The sequence below is a fragment of the Pyxicephalus adspersus genome, chromosome 8, assembly GCF_032062135.1.
Source record: "Pyxicephalus adspersus chromosome 8, UCB_Pads_2.0, whole genome shotgun sequence".
NCBI lineage: Eukaryota > Metazoa > Chordata > Amphibia > Anura > Pyxicephalidae > Pyxicephalus > Pyxicephalus adspersus.
In genome coordinates this window covers 58,552,300-58,574,771 of record NC_092865.1, presented here as the reverse complement: position 1 = coordinate 58,574,771, position 22,472 = coordinate 58,552,300, and the positions used below count along the sequence as shown (strand labels likewise).

Below are 22,472 nucleotides of genomic sequence, written 5' to 3'. Positions count from 1 at the left end.
AAACATTCGAGTGCACAGTCACAGTAGTAATTCCATTGGTCACATGGTCTTTGAAGGAGGAGGTCAACAGTGTTAAGACTGTCTGATTGGTCGGCTCTGCCTTAGAATGCAAAAAAAAGTCCATTAAGCAGACATGAAAAAATTCCCAATAATACATCACCCACCTAGCATTGAAAACTTTACTGTTCCCTTATTTTTGAAAACTTAGCCAGATTGACTAATGCTTTAAAATATGTTTTACCAAGTCTGGAACCAACAATACTTACTGTATAGGGATGACATTTGATGGCATTTTGGAACTTGAGCACCACAGTCAGGTCTTTTGTAAGACCATATGACATGGACACTTTGTCACTAAGAAGTGTCATATATACATTAATTAGCAAGGCATTTGACCCTGTAGCCTACAACAAAGAGACAATAGGCAGAATCAAAAGAGACAAAAGTCATGACAGGTATTGATGTTCATCAAGCTGCTCAATTACATACACATTCAGTAAAGGGTAATGAATTGAGCTTGGACCATGGCAGCAGTGGAATCTGCAGTCTACAGTCTCCTGGGTGTTTTTCACAAATACTCAGCCAAGGATGGAGACAATTTAAAACTGAACCGATCAGAACTTGCAACATTACTTGCCAATGAACTGCCCTGTTGTTATCGGGTGAGTATTGCTGTCTTTGCATGCAATATTTAAAGTCTTTAAGAACATATTGTTTGTTGCTTTCTAAACTGGGAGCCCCAGACACAAATATTACCTTTGGTCGTGGTTGCATGTCAATGCTAGAGAAAAGTGTGGACCAGTCGATTCCAACAAAAAATTATCAAAAAGAAAATGTAACCAGCTTTTCATAAAGCATGGTAATTGTAGCCTGATCTGACCATGCCATATGACACTAGATGCATTTAGAGTTGGTACACATGGAGATCTAGTAATAGTTATCCACATTCAACTGGACTTGTTTTAGTAATCTTGAAGACATTTCTACAGCTTGGACAACAGGATACTTTAATGGACATATTGTTCTATATTTGCAGCCCTCCGATCTACAATCCACAATATTTGAGTCCAACTGGTCTACCCATTGCTTTTAAAGCATTTTGAAACTTGTTTTAAGAAATATGTTGCAGCTCAGAAGTCCTTGGTGTTCAATTTGTTTTATTTTTCAGAGACAAGAATATTCTCAGAAAATGTTTTATTTTATGTCCTTGTCACATCATAAGAGCTGTAAGAACAATCATATCTTTCTTGGTAAACCTTAGTTGTATCAATTACCAGTCAATGGAGAAGGCAGAGAAGTTCAGTCTTTATGACCATGGTTGCTCCCTATAGATAAATGGCATAAATATGAAGGGACATGAAGTGTGGTATGTGCAGGATCACCAGATAAAGCAAATATATCTTTGCACCATTCCTACTGCAATGGTTTCAATAATAATACAATTTTTGTAAGATTTAAGATGCTATGCTATATGCTATAGCTATATTATTGCTATAGCTATATATATATGCTATATTATTTCACACTCTTACTTTCAGGATGATGCAATGGCAATATTGGATTTGGATGGTGATGGTCAGGTTGACTTCATGGAATTCACTGAATTTATAACAGACATCACCACAGAGCTCCAGGACATGTACCTGGATAGTGTCCAGAAATACAGAAGGTAAATGTATCTGCTAAACCTGACCATGTATTTTCCAATTTCCACTTTCACGAATAGAGGCAACTGCATGTCTCATTTCATATCCATTGGGTTGTTTCTCATTACGGAATTGTGGGTAGAACCCTAATTAGGTCAAATAATGTCAGGATTACTCTTTCTAATTGTGTCTCCTACTTACATTTATGCAGAAAATTCCTCATTCCTTCAGATCTAAGATTGCAAAGAACTATAAACCTACGTCCACTCAACAGTGCATAGATGAGTCCCATTGTAAATAAGACCACACCTGTTGTATTCTGCTATACACCAGAGAAGGAGGACTTGGCATGCCACGGCTTGGTTGTCAATTACAAAAGGAAAGTCATTATAGGTCTATTATCCAGTCACACTGTTGCTGTGGTGCTAAAGCTTTTAGCTTGTAAATCTTTAAGACATACTTATGTTTCCCATCAGGCCATAAATGATTCAGATGAACATGAACTGGAATTGGATGGCATTTGTGACACACTGGCTCTTAGCAAACACAATTATAACTGCAATTTGTGCAAACATTTTATTGGAATATTTAGGTAGGCAAATAGTTTTTTTGGGTAACTACACTAAATAAACTGAAAGATGATTTTGTAGATAAATGAAGCACTTTTATATTTTTTCTTTTATGGGACTCTTTCATAAAAATGTTTTACTTTGCTCCAAAAAGTATCTCCAGAGCGAGTTTTTCGCTAAAAAGATACAGGGTCACAGCACCTGAGAATGAAGGTTTTATGATCCCTATGTATTTGATTCCATGATTACTGCTGAAGCAACTTGGTCTGATGTAAAGTACTGAACTAGTAAGAGTTTGCCAGAGGTCCAGAGAAGCAGCAGCAGAGATGCAGGACATAAGGTTGTCTCCAAGGGCAATGATAGGTAACAGAATCAAAAGACAGGTTGTGTGGTCTGGTAAGCCAAAAATCAGAAGATAGAACACATCCAAGTACAAGTCTAGGGCATAAAATGTGCAGAATATTTGAAAGATAAAAGCAAAAGGGAAAAAACAGGTTACACAAAGACAAAATACAAGATGGTGCATTATCAGGGTTCAATTTTAGGCTGGGTCATGATGGAACTGTAAATGATTATCAACTAATGCCCTAGGCTAGGTACACACGTGCATTTATTGTCGTTAGAGAATGAACGATTGAGGATTGATCAACGATTTATTCACAATTATTTTGAATGATCATATAGTGCACGATTCTGTATATGCTGAAACAATATGATTGTTCAAATATAATCCACCAATAATGTACACACAATAGATATGATCCAGGAAATGACGTATACCGGAGAAAGTGTATTGCAGAAGAATCAACAATCACTGAACGACCGTACACACAACAGATAGCAAACAATCGGCGCCCAGATCAGATCCACCGGGGCGGTCGTTCGTTTCCAGAGACATTCCTGGCTTTAATTGTTCGTTTCCAACAACAATTATTGCACGTGTGTACGTAGCCTTAGAGGCTTACTGGTACACACACCATTTATGCAGATTATACTGCTGAAGGGACCTAGGAGCCCTTCTGCTATCACATAGACACCTGCAATGTAAAAATGCATTCTTTCCAGTAACTCCTAAGGAGAATTGTTCCCAATGACCCCCAAAGATATTTTCCTCTCCCAATGAATACCAATAGAAAATGGCTCTCTCCCAATAAATACCAATGGAAAATAGCTCTCTCCCAATGAATACCAATGGAAAATTGCTCTTCTTCCCTGAATGCCAGAAAGTCAACTGAATTTCATTATCTGCTGATGATATTGTAATGTGTACAATCTCAGCATAGTAAATCCTGCATTCCAGGGACCTCCTTTCTCTGCTCTGCCCCCAGCCACCTCTTCTTGTTGTGTGGTTTCATTACATGTAACTTACTGCAAAGCTTACCGGGAGCCCTAGAACTTGTATTCAGCCTGGTGAATGGACGATAGCTGCTTTCAGAGTAGAATTAACAAGTCATCTTATCTAGGTATGAAGCCTAATAATAAATTCCCATTGCATGACATATAATATTGATGGTCTAAATAACTAGATTAAGCCCTCATTAGGTAGAATTACAGCACAGAGGGAACATGAAGATTTGGCATGATGATTTAGGAATTTTCACTGAAGGATTATGGATGAGGTTCAGATTAATTAAAAGACAAATTCATTATGGAGCTTCATGGACTTTTTCTTCATGTGTAGATTTTTACCAAGTACTCCAGCTTCCTTCTACAACAAATGCAAGCTGGTAGTTTATTATACTCCAATCAGATAAGTAATCCTAATGTGTGGCTCTGTAGGATCGGTCAAACACTTGACAGTAAGCAAGAACTGATATGAATATTTCCATAGGTTCTCTGCTGCAGAATTCACGGCTCTATATAAATGAATTATGTATAACAACAAAATTAGAAGATATAACAAACAGAATAAGTTTTAGGGCTATGGAAATGCATGTCTCAGACTTGGCATCCTTTAAAGTTCTCATCAGAATCACCAGGGTTTTGGTGACATTTGAAACTCAGTGGCTCAGCTTTTCCTTTGTAATTGTATTTGATAGAATGCTGCTCCCTATTAATCTGAAAACTCATTTGCAGTCCTTGGACTCATTTCAATAAAGTGTCTGCTCAGTGGATAATTGACTTGTCATGAAGAATATGTTTCAAATGTAAAAAACAAGTCTGTCACGGACACACAAAATAGAACATGAGACCTATGCTTTACCTATATTATTATAGACATTTTAGTACGTATTCAATTCAGATGAGATCAGATCAAATGTTTGTCTGGATTATACCAGTTATTGCATTTACAGGCTACAGCTACGGGGAAATCTTTAATTGGATTAAGGCGACCCAGTTGGCTAGGTTCTAGGGTATGCTCCTGACACCCATTGGATACAGTAGGCAGCCACTTGGATGAGTTGTTAAACTTTAACATTCCAAACAAGTGTATTTGAATGTGTCTACTACTAGCAATATTATGACCTGAATGGGGAAAGAACACATTCACAAACATATGTCTAAATGGATAAAGCATAGTAAAGGTAAAGGTATGAAAATCTATTATTCATTCATGATTGGACCTTGAAATGCAAAAGCCCTGATAGCAAGGATCAAACCATTTTAATTCCTCAGCATTTTTCAAATGCTTAATATTCCAAATATTTTGAAACATGCCTATTCCACAGATAACACAAAGCACTCAACCCAATCTATAACATTAAGGGTAGGTTTAGACCTACAGCACTAAATGTTACCATTTGCTTCAGCTGCCACTGCAGTGCTGATTATTAAAGATCCAGAATTTACAAATATGACAGTGTGTGCCCATTGCCACCTGCACTTATTCTTTTTTGGGCTGCCATCAATCTGAACATAGCCTAACATATGGACTATTTTAGTGGGTCCCATAAGTGTAGCAATGAAGTAAATGATGAGAAACACCCTAAGTTTGCATTGATGCATAAAAATATATTGTTACAATTATGATATTGTTACAGCGTATTCATTTATGATGCCAGTTTGCAGTTTTTATTTGAGCAGGAGCTGCAACATAACACCCAATGGGACCCAATGGTACCAAGGGATGTACCCTTTTATAAATCCTGTCTGTATAAAATGTCCTATTCAAAACTCAATAGAATGCAAACGTTCTTCCCTCATCAATGCCTACTTATAGTTCCTATAATATCCTACTGGTTCAGCAGCTAGAAGAATAGAAAATACCCGGTACTCTTGGGTATGAAACAGCATGTGATTTAATCCATGTAACAGTGCTGGGCTATTCACCATGCCCTTGAAAAGATAAGGCTTGCATACTTCAAAGAGTACATAGGGCATTAGGCCAAAAAAGGCAAAGAGGGAAATAAATAAACATGTTACATTGCATGCATGGTCAAAGAACAGGTTCACTTGAAGGATTTGCTATTCCAGTAGTTACGCACATAGCAGTGGCATGCAGTTATCTTATAAAAGTTGTGCTGTCAATTTTCTGCTTTGCAGGCTCCAAATTTTCTTGAAAACTGTATTTTATTTAAAAAGCGACACGGGTGGATGAGTTCAGTAGGGGAGCGGCCTCCTATCTCTTCTGTAATTACTGGTCATGAGGTTAATGTGGATCATAATGATCAGTACTTACAAGTTACAATGAAATATTCTTAGCAGATGAGTTTTTTTTATAGAATCACTACAGGGAGAATCTCCAGATGTGAGCCTTAAAATGTGTTGAATTTTACACCATCTAATTAGGGATCTATAAATTTCTCCTTTTCGCAAAGCAGAGCATACAACCTCAATGTCATCTTTGGAAGTTGGTCAACCTTGGGAAATTGGTTTCTTCTGAAAGATGTTTGTAACTGTTGTCTGACCCACCTGTGGCTGCAATTTGTTCTGTAACTTCAATGTAACATTATTACATTTTTTCACAGTCCTCAAAAGTAGGAATGACCAAAATTAAGAACTTTCAGCTCCTTTAAATTTTAAGTAAAACTGAAAAATTTGGGTAAAATTTAGTCCATTTTGCAAAACTGAAAAAGGCGAAATTAAGGTGGAGTTTAGGGTTTACTAAAAGAAAAAGCGTCCCATAAGACAATTCTGCTAATATGGCAAATATGTACTGTATGCATGAACGAATACCCTAAGTGTACCTGAATAAGTTCATTCACAGCATTTAAAAGCCTAGAAAAAATGGGGGTATCTGTGTCTCTGAAATGTGTTGGCTGCAGAATAGATTAAACATTTTTGGACTCTGTGACTATGGAGCTCACACTGCTTCTCTACACATTGGACTTTTCCCATAATCCCTGCCGGGGGTACTGCTATGCATGTAAATAACATCATCTAAGCTAGTCGGCTTTATTTTTTGAATAAGTCACTCATATTATCTGGTGTATACAACAAGTCATCCAGCACCTCCTATATATGTACACAGATAAGCAAATCATGGAGGCTGCCATTGCTCACCATTTCCAATATACAAATGGTCTCCCATGGAAGGGCTGGAGGACCCACCAGTTGACCCCATGCACCATAGGTGTAGCAAGCACTGAGCACCCAAGGCGTGTGTTCTGCACCTTCTAATTCTAAACATGGTCCTGTACAAGTCCTTTTCCACAGAAAACCTAAATGAAGTTCTAACCTCTTCCTACTGGAGCCCAAAAGTAATATTGAGAGTTTTGCTATTTAACTGTCATTTATTGCTATGGGTAAAACTTAACATATTTTTAAAAAATGATTATTTTGAGTTGTCTGTTTACTACAAGTTTTTAAGTTTCATTTTTTTTTCTTTCAGCCCTCCCAAGTTTGGGGCCAAGACTCAAGCAGAAAAGGCGATTGTTGCCCTGATAAAGGTCTTCCATAAGTATGCTGGTAAGGGAGGTAATCCCCTCTGCCTGGAGACAAAGGAGCTTAGGCAACTACTAAGGAAAGAGATGCCAACACTACATTCTGTAAGAATAATAAACCTATTATTACTATAATATGCCAAGCTAATGTTCAGCAAAAGATACCATGCTTTTATTTACCATGGCCAATTTTATTTTTATAGATCCTCCAGTCAAAAAATTAAAAAAACTTTAAAAAAATGGCCATTTTTACAAAGATATTTCTCCTGTGTATAGCAAACCCTTGTTTTTTTATTTTATTTTTTAGCTGCTTTTGTCTAAATAAAGCCATTTTTTCAAAGACTGTACATTGTTTTACTGTGCAGTCACTACCTCAACCCTTGATACATGCCTGGACTCTTTGGGCCTGATTTATCCAAACTCTTCAAGACTGGAGAAGATAGACTATCGTGGGAGAACCTGGGTGATCCAACAAACTGGAATGGATCTGGTCCCGGATTTAAACATTTGTCAGCTAAAAGCAAATTCGTTTGGAGAAATTCATTTAAGGTTTGCTGAATCATCAAGGTTCTCCATGATAGTCTATCTTCTCCAGTCTTTGAGGCCCTTTGTGTTCTTTCTACCCTTGAGACTAACCAAGCTCTCAGTTAAAATCTATGGATAGACTACACAGTTGTTTTTGATGCAGGTATGCCTATTGGTAGATTAGCGATCACCTCTTGTAACAATCAGGAACTATTACAATGTACATTTCCCATCACATGTTTCTCCATAACCATGAGCACCAAGATAATTACCAACACACAGTAATACAAAGTTTTGGGGGTCTCCATTCTTCCTCATTTTATCTAATAGTTAAAAAAATTGGCAACAGATGCATTAATTTATTGGGAAAATGGGTGATGACAGAGCAAGTCTCTCTGGAAACTCTTCTTTGGGTCTTATAATAGTAGCCTGCACAGCCACTTCTATTGTGGGCCTTTTATAGCTTTACAAAGGATGCAGAATGCAGATGAAATAATATATAATATAAAAACTAAAACAAATCACTTAAAATAAAGTTCAAAAATCTTGTTTATTCGTGTAAATACTGTGCATGTGTTTTAGGTTAAAAATTTTTTAAAAGGGTTCAAGCATTTCCTAACAGCTAAAAACAGCCACAATACATTAAGCCAGGCTTAGGATAAAACTGTGTTTCACTTGCCAGAGATGTGTAAGTGGTAAGGTCACAGCTCAAACTATAATTGTATATCTTTAGCTATGTGTATTTTAATTTGCATTTGTTAAATGAGTGATATGTGGGTTGTCTTTGCTGTAATGATACTTAATTGGCTCTTGCTGGCTTTCAGCTTTCATAGGTATGGAATTAGCACATTGTAAGTGAAAGTCAGAATTTGTTATCTACATACATGCTACATACCTGTTTCAGATCTTTGAAGTCAAAGACATGACAGTCAGACATTTAGCATATTTAGAAAGAAGCTTAGCAATTACTTCTTACTTGTGTATGTAAAATCATCTGTCATGTGCTGTCATCTGTTATATGCCATCATATCATGTGTCATCATTTGTCATATGATATCATCAGTCATCATGGTCGATGTTTGACTCAAATCATAATTATGGAATTAATTTATAATTTATACCAAAACTTTCATCTGTACTGCATCTAAAATATGTCAGACAAACTCATTCCATTCCATTGCTGGAAAGTAATAAATCCAGAGTCAATATCCAGTGTTTTATAAAATGATATTTTGTGCGGTATTTTCAGAAAACAAACACTGATTACCATTAAACATTGCAAATGATATATTGGATTAAGTTATTACTAATGATATACTGGATGAGATTAATCTGTAGATCTTCTATTATTTATGTAGGAAATTTGGGGTCTGAGTAATTAATCTGCCAATGAATAAAATTTAGTTTTGTAAAATGTAAATGACTGATGGCTTTGCCAAAGCCTAAATTTAATTAGTCAAAGACAAAATCTGCAAGCCTGATCATAATTTTACCATGTTTCCTAAACTTTTTTTGTTTTTATAGAGAATAAAGGGACACTGCAATCAGGATATGTCTAATAATAGGGCAATGTACTATATTTTGTACAGCCTCCAATAAAGAATTCTTTATTTTCTTTTAAAGCTTAAAGTGCCAGTAGAATCTTTAGCATTTGACACTTCTCTGGCTGCTTCTTCACCACTGTGTTCCAGAATCATTGAACAGACACGCATGGAATATAGCATGTAGGAGGAGAAACCACATTGAGCAATAAGGTGCTGCAGGCATCTGACACACTTCATATTTTGAACTTTCTAACTATTTGGTTAGCCCTGCCTACTGGACTAGAGAACTCTTTTTATTTTCTGATCTTTTTTAGTTCAGGAGAGATCCAAAAACAGGACATTTTAGGAAGGATTGAGTAAAAGGTGGATTAGTTTTCAGAAAAGAGACTATCCTACCCAAATGTGGGACAGTTGGAAGTTATCCATCCAGTTTGGTTTTCCATGGACCAAAATGTGGCAACCCTTGGACCGGTTGTCAGCAGCTCTCATTTCTGCATCCTGTGCTAGGCCATCCATTGTATGTTTGAATATGGATACTCCATCTCCATTTTTGGATCTCTGAGTCTCAACTCAGAGGAGGTTGCGTACCTTAGCAAAATACACATTTCCTAAAGCCATAGGGTCTGATGGAGAGGATACAATTTCATCAGTGAAGCTGAGTGATCCAGCAAACCTGGAATACATATGGTCCAAGATTTAAAACATGTTCATAGCAAACATAGCAAATAGCAAATGACTTTGAAGAAATCCTTTACAGGCTTGCTGGATCACTCAGCTTCACTGATGAAAGTGTATCCTCTCCAGCTCTTGAGAGCTTTAATAAATCAGGTCCCATGTCTCCTTAAAAAGGAATGCAAATCAGAAATGCATATATGTGAGCTTTCCCATCTCAAACTTGTCATTCCATTCACATTTTATGATTTTGCAGACACTAGCAGGATTTTTTTGTGGAAGTGTTTTATTTCCTATTAACCTTACTATTGTATTCTTTTTTTGCTAAAGTGTTTAGAAAGCAACAGTCAGTTCAAAGAAATTCTCCAAAACATGGACAGGAGGCGTCCAGGTCAAGTTGACTTCAAAGAGTTCATGTCCCTCGTGGCAAACTTTGCAGTAGCCGTGGAGTGTTCCTTTGTTAACTAGCCTGGATCAGATGATGACTATTGAACCTCAGTTGCAAATGAGTGTCTCCTGTCTGAGTGTTTTCAATCTGGATTTGAAATATTCAATTGTGTGCAGGGGAATTTAGAAAAAAGGGTGTCCTCCTTCAAAAGAACCGTCTGTATTTATGGTCATGACCAGTGACCATGGAATCTAAAAATGGCCCTGGGAATGAATGGACGTCCAAAAACAAATGCACTTCTCATATTAAAATCAGATACTCAGTGTGAAATAACGAGTGAGACTGTTGTGACTTTAATATGCAATGTTATAGTTATAATTATGTTATTTAATAAGACTTTTTGGCACAGAATTTTATTAGACCTGTATATAACTTTATTAGCCCAATATTTTCTGTATATGTAATTGATGTAATATTGGCACAATATTTCTTTTGTCATTTTAAAAAATATTATTAGAATATATACAAACATTCTACCAAGTAGCCTCACTGTAAATCAGCTTGGTAGGACCTATGTTTATTTATGTAGATGGTCCATTGTTCTTTCTTATGGCTAAAGCGTATGCAACTATATCTTCTGAATATTATTTATGGTTCCCCCAAAACTGTGCTGCCTAACGCCCTCAGCCTAAAGGTATGTACAGGTAGTAGATTTTTATCACCAAAGACGGATATTTGTGATGCCTTCTCTGCTCAGCTTCTCTCCTCTCTCCATAAACCAGTAATCCAGAAGCCGATCCGTATGGCAATGGTTTATAAGAAAGAATTACCCAAAATGATCTCTAACGGTTGTTTCGAGCAACAGTCCTTAAGTGTCTGTACATTATAGTATTCAATATGGGCCTACATGGCTCTTGTATTGAGACATCTGTTTTGCCTAAGCTTTAAACTTTTTTACTATGTAAAACTCAACAAACAATTTGGGTTATACATAGAATTAAAGAAAAAGAAGAGAGGAGGGGGGCAGACAAAAACTTGACAGGAGCGCTAAACCCCTCCACCCACTCCTAAATACCACGAAAAGGATTTCACTTTATGAACCCAGTATTTAATGGCAGCTTCCATGTTTCAACCCAACAAGTTCCCTTTATATGCAGTCTCCACATTTCTACTATTTTCTACAATTAAATTGGTGAAAGGTTAAAGAAAAAATCAGGTTTTAACTTTGCCATATTTTATCATTTTTTAAGATATAAATATAAAAAAAAAAGTATCCAGAAGACATAAAGTTTTCTCCAAATGATAAAGCCGTGTGCGTTACAGAAGGAACTTTTATGATACAAAGACTTCAAAAGCCTTTTGTGTGATAATAAAGATTGTAATATTTTATTTAATCTATATTTATAGGCTGTTTCAGGCTTTTTATGATTCACGTTAGGAGCTTTAGAAAACAAACAATTATTTTGTATTATGAAGAAATCTCGGAAAAGGGCTTCAATGATTTACAATTAATGTAGCATGCTGGAAAAGTGTAATATGAAAGGAGCCATAGCTGTGCCAGTGTATCCCCCATATTATGCATTTTTATATACCTACAATGTATTTTATTTGTTTATGGTATGCTTTGGAAATTTGTTCTACTATGTTATATTTTGGTCAGTTAAAATTGTTCACTTTTTGCCCAATTCAAGCCAAAATCATTTATCTTGTTTAGGATGGAGCAGGTAAAGTTTTAAAGAAAACTAAACCCAGTTTATACTTACCTGTACCCATTCTATCACAGGTGCTGCCAACTTCTTCCTTCTTCTCATTTTTATTTCGGATCTTTATTCATTGTGATTGGCCAGGCCTGGAAGGTGTAACTCCCACGTAGGCATTCAGTCCCAGCAGCCGGAAAGGAAGCCGGGGATCCAACACATGCACAGCTCACAACTGGAGAAGGTGTCTTGGGGTACACTTTTGTAAAATGTACCTTTTATTCCTCCTCCACCTTCCCAACACAACTCCCAGCTGTAACTCATTCGAAAGGACTGTCTCTCTTTCAATAGTGATGGGCAAATCTGCTTGGGTTTTGTTCCTTCCAAGTTTGCCAAACCTGGTTCAAGCTGAAGACAAATGGCCTTTTAGTTTAACAGGTTAAAGGCTGTAGGGGCACAACCTCATTAGGGTATGGGGGTAGCCCTGTAAAACCATCAGCTAAAGGGAATGTTGTCTTGTGTGTACCATAATGACATCCTCACAAACAATGAATACCTTGATGCTTTTGGCCATCAGGAAAAGTTTTCTTATTTTTATAATCTTTCATGTGACCACTCTGATGCAGACAAACAAGCAACATTAATCTTGTTTATTTATTCAAATTAAAAATCGAATTCAGTCAATTGTAATTGATGGTTAAATATCTAAAATCAGTGCAATTACTAAAAGCCACACCATTTATATGATTGGACTCCAGAGCTTGAAAAATTCTTCCTTTAAATATTAAGGTAGGGAAAAATAATTACAGCAGCGTTGTTTTTACTTAGTAATTAGTGGAATTGACACAGTTAATGAATAACTTATGGGTAATATATCCCCCCTCTGCAGTCTCCTTGAACAGACCTCATTCATAAAGATGGATCGTGGTTAAATATCAAAAGGAAAGTATTGCTTAGAAGATGAATATATTATTGGGCTCTATGAGGGATTTGTGAATTATTTACAGCAGTACATTCACATCCCTAGCAGAGGGTATATGTGATGATGTATTATAGGCATCAAACTGATCATTACATTAAAAGAAAAAAATTAGAAACTTAAAGGGTTAGTCTATTCAGAACTAATATTTCAGATAGTTGTATACAGTTTTCATATGTCTCTTGGGGACTCCTGTAACTAAATCTTTTTCTTGAGCTCTTGCAACAGTAATCCAGATTTCCTACAACATTAATTTGAGTTTCAGCATAGACACTGTCATCATCAAAGCAGTATTTTTTAGTTCTAGAAACTTGATTAAGTGTTAAGAACTTCCATGAGGGGTTGCAAAGTATATGCCAGGCTAGAAACTTTTTTCTTCCAGTTTTGGATAGAGTCAGGGTATGTACAGGCTGGCCATGAGGTTGCTGTGCAGTTACCCCATCTTGGGGGAGACGCTAAGTAGTATCCCCCCACGGCAGCCTCAAAGAGAATGAAAAGGAGAAGAAATGAGTAGTACAGTGCTGCTCACTGCCACCAGTTGTCAAATGTGTAGACACTGGTCCTTTAACGACCAGCAATGTTGTACGAGTACAATGTGCCAGCTGCCAGGAACCACACTGTATTGCCCGATACTGGCACAGGTCTGAACTTGACCTTATTAGTATTCAACCTCCATTTTTCACTTCCCCTTTTCTCCATTCCCCAATGGTCCTCTAATATGCATAGAGTGGTGCTATAGTGATGACATCAACACCATTTACACATAGAATGAAGGGCACTGAATGAATCCCCCTTCAGGGTTGAGTCCCTGGCACCCAATCTTTTAGTAATGATATGTCCCCAGTTCCAGGCTAAATGATGATAGTTTTATTCTACTTGGAGGACTAAGACCAACCTATTATGTCTTCCAGGCCTTGCTAATCAAAGTGGCTGAAGATCAAAACCAGAAAAAAAGGAAGAAAGCGATGGTGCCTGATGATGAATTGTGGACAGCTGAGTATATTTTAAAAATTGCAATCAGGCAGGTACGGTTATCAACAAACCTGCCTGTGTACTTTTTTTAAAGAGCTTAGTTTTGCTTTAAGGATAACTGAGTGGAACTAAAATCATTGGCTCATTTCTGATCTAATCTGGTGGGATGGTTAATTGGATGTGACCATGGGACACCCAAAGTAGGAAGAACAACAGATGCAGGACTTTAACATCCCAGGATCCCTGCTTAACTGTTGAAACCATGTGTCTACATTGGAAGGAAGGGCTTGTAGTCACAGGAAGTAGGTGATGAACAATTGTATGACCCCAGACTGTTCGGAGAAAAGTAAAAAACATGAGAGGTCAGGGCTCTGTATATAGGTAAACAGCTACAGCAAAGCCCAATTACACAATGTGTGTCTGAATTTGTAAAGTTATTACTGATAATTTACACTAACCAATACTATTGTATTAAGCCTTTGAGTCATTTAATTTTTGGTTTAATTGAGTTTTAAATTTAAAAAAAGCACACATAAAGCATAATTAAATATTGGAAGTGAAAGTCTCTTCTTAAGTGACATTAACAGCTGGAACGGTAGGGAGATTAGACGGCAGGGCTTCTGAAACTGTTGAGATGTCTGTAAGTTTCACCTTACTATCTTTGGCTTGCTCAGACTTCCAGCGTCTTGCTCCAGACTTGTTGTTGTACTCATACGTGTTCCCTGTCACTAACAGAGGAGCAGAGTTCGTTATAGATGGTGATAGGAAAAGATCATTACATTTTTAATAAGACCCTATCAACTCCTTAAATTAAATCCAAAATGAAGCCCCTGCAAAATAAAAGGTAATATACACACTGACATGCATGAATCAGCTAGAACAAGAAGTGCCCAACGAGGGCACAAAAACAAAATAGACATTCTAGTATTTGGACTTATGGGTGATCACTGAACAGACACCCTATGTGAGAAAGAAAGATGTTGAATTATTTCCTGGACAACTGTTTCTAATAGAATGTTGGAATTATTGCAGTACAAACTTTTTTTTAGGATTTACCTGGATCAACAGCTTCACCATGGAAAACAGGCTCATACGTTGTAGTTTCCTTTTATAAAAAAGAAAAAGTTGGGTTTGCATTTGTTCTATGTACAGCCATCTTTTCCCCACACTTAGAGACCAATGTAGAAAATTGGTATCAGATACATAATGGCCATTGGTCCCAATTTTCTCTGCAGAGACAATTCTCAGCATGTATAGGACCAGTGTATAGAGCCAGATCATTTACAAGGTGCCCTGTCCAGGAGTCCAGGACCCAGTGGATATCTTGGGGTCCCAGCTACCATCCTTATGCGTCTACAGTTACCTAGACTGATATTTGGCAAGCACACAAGGAAGAATGTATCAGTGGGCAGTTGGTGTCTAATAGAATCATGCTGGTACAGACAGATGGGGATGACTTCTCTCTGTCCATTACAATCTTTGATTTTTATGCAATTTAATGGATGGGGCAAAGTTTCTTCTTTACCTAGAGCCCTATTCTGCCAAAATCTATCTGTGGACATCCTTAAGCTAATGTGATAGCACATAACATAGATAAATGATGCAAGTGATTTGCATTCAGAATGATCTCACTTGTCTCTCTACAAAAATAGCAAAGCATATTGAATTTTTAGTTTGATACTCTAAGGAAAACATGTTTTGGTTATCATGGGAGGTGAAGGAATATTCCCTTGGTTTGAACAAATGTTCTTCTACTTTTTGTTTATGGAACAGGAAATGAATAGAGATCTACCTTGACAGAGGTCTCATCCATTTTCTACTCTATCCAAAACTATCCAGAAAGAGAATCAAACATTCAGTGGGAATCTTGCAGGTCTATATGTTTCAAGGCAGTAATAAATTACCACCAGGAAATGTTTGAGGCAATGTCAAATTCCCTGTTTTATAAATAGGGTCTTTTAACTCTAATATTAAATACTAATAATGATGATGATATTAAAAATCAAAATAGTAATGACAAAACTATTAGTAGGAATAATATTAACAAGTAAAATCTAACAAATCTTTATATGACATAAAGATGTCAACACAAAGATGTAAAGATGATAACACAATTACTCACTGTGATTGTTTCAACTTTCTCCTTTTTGGTTCCTAATGTTACAACACAAGATAAAAAAAATGGTTAACAACAACGTTTTACAAAACTGGTAAACAAACTAAAATAAAACAAAATAAAAAAAATAAAAACATCAACAGATACTGCTTATGGAGAAATATAATAACAACCTGGTATGGAAGGGAAAGGTTCAGCATTATTAGGAGGAGGTTTGAAATATTACAGGTAATCCCTGGGTTACATAAGAGATAGGGACTGCACTTTTGTTCTTAAGTTGAATTTGTATGTACCGGTAAGTCAGAACAGGTACATTATTTAATAAATGCAATTAGAACAGATATTTGTCTCAACATATTTTTAGGCAGCGTGGTGTCAGTTACTGTATAAAATCCTCACTGTGAGTTAATCACAAAGAAAGAAAAAATAAAAAACTTTATGGAGCCCAGACATTCATTAACTTCTGAAGCAAGCTGAGCTTTGATATGCAAAAACAAACAACTGCAGAGTTTGTCTTAAGCTGCGTACACACGGCAAATTTTTCTCGCCCGATAATCGGTATCGGCCAATTATCGGGCGAAAATCTGCCGTGTGTACAGTCGGTCGTCGTCCATCGTCCGACGACCGTCCTGGCGGATCCATGGACGATGGACGACGACCGATGCTAATGAAAGGGAAGGGGAGAGCGCGCAGCAGGGTGCCGCTCCGTCGCTCTCCCCCTCCCCTCTCCATAGAGCATGAACGGTGCTGTATGTACAGCATCGTTCATGCATCGTGCAGTCTTTTCTCGTTGGAAAGGATCGTGAAAGATCCTTTCCAACGAGAAAAATTGCAGGTGTGTACGCAGCTTTAGTCATGAAAGATTTACAAGATGGTATAGATCAGCTGCACTCCTAAGATCACCCACAACCTCAGCTGTGTTTAGCAAAAGAGTTCTTCTGCAAGTCATGCAAACCGTCCCCTCCCCCCATCAAGCCTCTGATCTGCAGAGGAACGAGCAGGGAAGCCCGTTTCGTATCTAGGAGTAGTCTGTATGTCATATGTCCTTAACTTGGGGACTACCTGTATCTGTAAGCAGTTCAAAGTGTATTTATTGCAGAAGAAACTTTCTATTTGAGCAAACAGCAAAATTAGTATTTGGAAGGTAAGATCAATTTTCCCGAAAGTCTTTACTTTTTCATAGCCACAAATTTGCAGAATGCAATCACTTGTTCAAATAATGCTAAAATTGTGAATATCCAGTGCAAATTATAAGTAGGGCCAATCACTCAGTGCCTTGGTGGAACCCATGCTCCATTGGTGTGAAGCATCTATATACATATAGAAGAACTGAGAAAATGGACATTCCCATTACACAATTGGGTTCTCTATGAATGATCGTGGAATATTCAAAATTGGAATCCAAATGCAGTTGGAAAATAATGTGGATATTGAAACTCTTTTGGAGGATGTTAAGTTCCCCTTTCTTTTACATTCATGTCCTCAGCATTGACTAAACCAGCTCTCTGCGGACATGAGGGTGAGGATATGAAAGAATCCAAGAATCTCAGACTCTTCAAAACTCAAACTCTCAGAGCTTTCTATCTGTTGGATAAGATGACATAGCACCAGCCTCTGACATGAATTGAAGGGTATATATTTTTGGAAGGCAAAATATGCTACATACCTGGTATGTAAGTCTTGACTCTTCCAATATAAAACAGAAGAATAATGGGTTGGTTAGTAAATACTAGAAAACAATACACACACAGAAACAAAAGCATGGACATCAGCACCTACTGTATACATATAGGCAGACCAACTAACACACAGAAGGAGAGTTCTCTGTTATGTATGCTGTAGCACGTAATGGTGGCCTAGTCTTCACAAACACAATGGCCTGATTTAATAAAGCTCTGCAAGAATGGAGAAGAGAAGACTATCTTGTGAGAAACTGGGTCATTCAGCAAACCTGATTTGCTATTAGTTGTTGAATGTTTTCATTCCAGGACCTGATCCATTCCAAGTTTGTCTGATCACCCAGGTTCTCCCATGATAGTCTATCTTCTCCAGTCTTTTTTAAAGCTTTATTAAATAAGACGCAATGTTAATATGTTCATTCCTTTTAATGACTGGGAGTAATGATTACTTTATGCAGTAGTTCTATACAGATTGGTAACTAATAGATCTAACTGCCTATCAAAAACAATATCAGCCACAAGTCTTAGATTCCTCAGGGGCGGAGACTGATTAAAATCATTTGGTATATTATGTCGAGTTTTATATGTTATATATTTCAACCAATTTAGCTTTCTTAATTCCAAAACAGTAAGAAAGATAATTACTGACTTTCTTGGATGTTATTGATTGGTTTTGATGATGTTGTTTCTCCCACAGGGCAAATACAGATTATAAATGAATATACACAGATACATAAAAACAGTCAAACATACATGCTCATAAGCAGATACTAGCAGCTGTTGTTATATACCTAGCTCTTACCTCATTTTAATCGCCTTGTATCTTGCATTTTGACACAGTTTTTTCAAGTTAGTGTATTTCCATATCAAGTGAGAGGCCCAGGCAAACACAGCAACCAAGAGAAAGGCCATGAGAGTCAGCAGGAATGGTACATACCAGGCAGAGGGGTTATATGTGTTCACATTCTTGTGTACTATAGTAAGACCTTTTCTTTTCTGTTTGAAATACAAATACTTGTTACAGGTAAGACAGTAAGAAAATCAATCATCTGCAGATGCACACAGCAACTAATCAAACTCTAGAGGCTCAATTTATAAAACGGGAAATCAGACATTCCTTTAAACATTGGGGATTTTCCAGGTCCATGTGTTTCAATGGCATTAACTGATTCCCACCAGAGAATGTCAGGGAATCAGATTTCCTGTTTTATAAAAAGAGCCCTAGATGTCCAAAAGTGAAGACAAATATAATACTATTTAGTATGTTTCCTGAGTAAAGGCTCACCAGCATGTGGCCAGGACTTGGGTAGCCCGAGACCACGTAGTCTATATGAAGCCAATAATAGAGCCTTAGGTAGCTCAGAGTTCCGACCCTTTTGATTATTGCTGTGCTGGAAATGTTATAAAAGCTTTAAAGTTCAATGCTAGCCAATCCTCAGCTACTATACACACCAGGTCAGTGGTGCTGTCCTTTGCAAACTCGCTGCATCTTCCAGATTCTCAAGCTCTGGGCTGGAGGAACCAAATTTTTGGGTTCCCCCATCCTAAAATGCAAAGGGTTCACATCCTACCCTACAGTATTTATATAGCACCATATATTACACAGCACTGTACAAAGTCCATAGTCACGTCACAAGCCGTACCTCAAAGGGGCTCACAATCTAATGTTCATACCTCACTCTTTAATTCAGTCTAAGGTCAATTTTGGGGGTAGCCAATTAACCTAATTTCACGTTTTTGGGAAAAAACCCATGCAAACCAGGAGAACCTGCAAATTCCATGCAGATAGTGTCCTGGTCGAGATTGGAACCTTAGACCCAGTGCTGCAAAGGCCAGAGCACTTACCTCTGAGCCCCTGTACTGCCCATGACTTACATGAAATTACTACAGAGAGCAGAGCCACATCATTACATATGTTTAATTTCATTTAGGAATCACCCACTACCAGAGGAAGAAGCAGAGCAAACAGAATATGTGATAGATTAAACATTTATGAATACTGAATTTTTGTCAGGGATACCCTAAGAGGGTTACAGACAGACGGGGAAGCACTTGAACCCTAATAAATACACAATAATTATTTGGTGTCTTTCTTTATATCAGAATTCAGCTTTTATCAGCAGTTTTGGTCATAAAAAACAACTTACTATGATATGTTCACAGGCAAGAGCAACCTATGTGTCTGCTGTGGAGGTGACTATGAAACTTTTTTCTAGCTGAGCTTAAAAAAAGGCAGCACATTTCTCTTTCATACAAAACTACATAGAAAAAATCCAGTGCATGTCATGATACGTACATAGTAGTCAGTTGTAGGTGGAGCTGGCGTGTTGGTTCGGACAACCCTTACATCAATCATTGCTGTCCCAGTCCTTGGATGCTGAACAGAACCTCTCCTAACATTGTCATCAATTATGTGGACCAGCAGCCTGTACCTCTGCTGCAAATCTGCCCCATTGTCAAAGTCAAATGGAGATTTTAAAATAAGTTTGGGGTTGTAAGAGCCATGGGTTGGATCAAAATCAAAGTGATTATTTGTGTTCCCTAAAAAAAAGAGCAAGAATCAAAATAACAATGTAGCAACAATTTTTTTCATTCATATGATGTTGACATGACAAAAATGTTATTACATTTTTGGAAAAGGGTGGGTAAAAAGTGAAAGCAAAAATAAGAAATGGGGAACAACATAGTGATATATGCAACAAAAGGGAAAAGGATCACAAAATGAAAAACATAGGAGGGGATATACGTCCAAACTTTTTTAAATTTGAACATTGATAAACCCAACCTAATGACTCTTAACCCAAAAATCTAGCAAATTTCAATTGTTTAGTGCAGAGGTTTAGCGGCTGATTTTTTTTCTACTATTCCACAAGATTGGACTATGTGAAACTTTAGAGGAAAATACTTATTTAAGAAAAAACACAGAAATTCCACTGGAATAAATAAGAGGTAACGGGGAGCTGGGTACTGCCATGTGGTACCTCTATTCATGTTAAAAATGTTAAAAACTACCATTTAGTGGGGAGAGGCTTTATTTATGCGCTTCAAGGACACTAATAAAAATACACAAACCTGTTGGGAATGCAAAAAAACAGTATGATGTGTTTTTTTTTAAATAAAAAATATACTACCTAAATATTTACCTACATTTAAATAAGGCAGATCTCCTGCACTGTGGTCAATTACATTGACATTACTACAATTCCTGCAATATGACAGTAGTGTAGAGATAACAGTCAATCTAAGTTTGTACAGAAGAAAGGAAAGAAAAACTTAGCATATAATATATATAAAGTATATATATATTTATATATATATATATATATACCTGATACTATCTCAAACCGCATGGATGTGTCATCAGAGTCTCGGTCCTTGCAGTTCAATCTGAAATTGTTGATGTTGATCCCAGCGGTGACATTATCATAAATGACAGCCGTGTATCTAGACGGCTTGCACACTGGGGCCTCGTCATTCTCTTCTATAATATTAACTGTGACCTAGCAGAAAGCAGAGTGACAGCATATCATATGTTAGTATTCAGGGAATAACAGCAAGTGAAATACTAGTAAATAAATAAGCCCTAATATGACATGTCTATAAATTATATACAATGACAAACCACATTCTCTGTTGTGTTAATATAAAACAAAAAGTTGTGAAAAAATATATATATACTATAGATATATAGATAGGTTGAAAAAACAACACCAAAAGTCCAATGGGTTCAATCAATAGTGTAAAATATTTATATATATATATATATATATATATATATATATATATTAGTAGACTTATTGATCGTGTGTTGCCTTGTTAAAAGAGTAGATATCAGAGTGCAAATACACTTACAGTCCCTACAAACAGGTTCATGGTTAAGTGTATGCCAGGACCTTGGCTCCAGTCATTGTCTTCCTAACTCCTGGTCTGCATTTAAACTTATTTTTTCAGAATTTCTATGGCTGTTCAACCTAAACTTCACTCTTTTTAAGACCCAATCTATACAAATTCTCACTCAAGATTATGTAATCCTTTGCAATAATATCAACTGCATTTGCTTCTACACAACACAGAAGAGCAAGTTCGATCCTACTAAACAGAAAAGGGGATAGAGGTTTTGGAATTCCAGACATTTATAACTATTATTTTGCTGCATGCATAAGACACAATGGGGTAATTTGTGATCACTGGAAAATCAGCCAGAATTCACAACACCATTGACCAGTTTATAACTTTTTGAAATCCCTGGAATGACGGATTAATTCCAATTTTCTCCACCAATGCTTTCCCAAGAGCCACCAACCAACAAATCTTCCCATCCCAGTATCAGTCTACTTTTTTATCCCTAACTGTCCTGGCAAAGAGTTCATCAGGATCACTCATCAATGACAGTTAATGTTCTCTTTTTGGTATGTCTTAATTATGCAGTTTGGTTTATCCTTGCTTATGTTTCCTGGAACTGACTCAACTAATGTCTGGGTTTCATATTTTGTTGTTGCTTTTTGTATTATTATTATTAATATTATTATTATTAGCCAGTATTTATATATAGTGCCAAGATATAACGCAGTGTTTTACAAAGTTCTATGTCAACTAACTGTCCCTCAAAGGGGCTCCCAATCTAATGTCATGGTCATGTGTCATTAACGTAGTCTAAGGACAATTGTTCAAGGGAAAGCCAATTACCTAACTGCATGTTTTCTGGTATGGCCTTTCTTAGCTATCATATTTTGTAGCTAGCAATTATTTTCTTTCTTTCTTTCTATGTATTCTTGACAATCATTCTTTGCCTCACAATATTGTTTCTATGTTGTTCTGGCTGTATCTCACAATCTTTTCATTCATTTTTAGAAGATACTTTC

At 36.8% G+C, this 22,472-nt stretch overlaps 2 protein-coding genes across 2 annotated transcripts in view; one reads left to right on the top strand and one right to left on the bottom strand.

Annotated features, from left to right (window-relative positions):
* Positions 1 to 1,547: 1,547 nt before the first annotated feature.
* LOC140337469 (protein S100-A1-like) lies at positions 1,548 to 10,247 on the top strand. Its single transcript, XM_072421217.1, has 3 exons — positions 1,548 to 1,669; positions 6,987 to 7,143; positions 10,110 to 10,247. The coding sequence occupies exons 1-3, from the start codon at positions 1,548 to 1,550 to the stop codon at positions 10,245 to 10,247; spliced, it is 417 nt and encodes a 138-aa protein (XP_072277318.1).
* A 3,332-nt stretch (positions 10,248 to 13,579) lies between these two features.
* LOC140336249 (cadherin-related family member 3-like) overlaps positions 13,580 to 22,472 on the bottom strand; it is a 33,792-nt gene continuing 24,899 nt past the window's right edge. The window contains exons 13-19 of the mRNA XM_072419242.1: positions 20,939 to 21,110; positions 19,907 to 20,151; positions 18,413 to 18,606; positions 17,598 to 17,617; positions 15,938 to 15,969; positions 14,872 to 14,920; positions 13,580 to 14,543 (exon numbers count right to left, since the gene is read on the bottom strand). Of these exons, the coding sequence (XP_072275343.1) occupies positions 14,386 to 14,543; positions 14,872 to 14,920; positions 15,938 to 15,969; positions 17,598 to 17,617; positions 18,413 to 18,606; positions 19,907 to 20,151; positions 20,939 to 21,110 (870 nt within the window). The 3' untranslated portion in view covers positions 13,580 to 14,385. The remainder of the gene's footprint in view (positions 14,544 to 14,871; positions 14,921 to 15,937; positions 15,970 to 17,597; positions 17,618 to 18,412; positions 18,607 to 19,906; positions 20,152 to 20,938; positions 21,111 to 22,472) is intronic.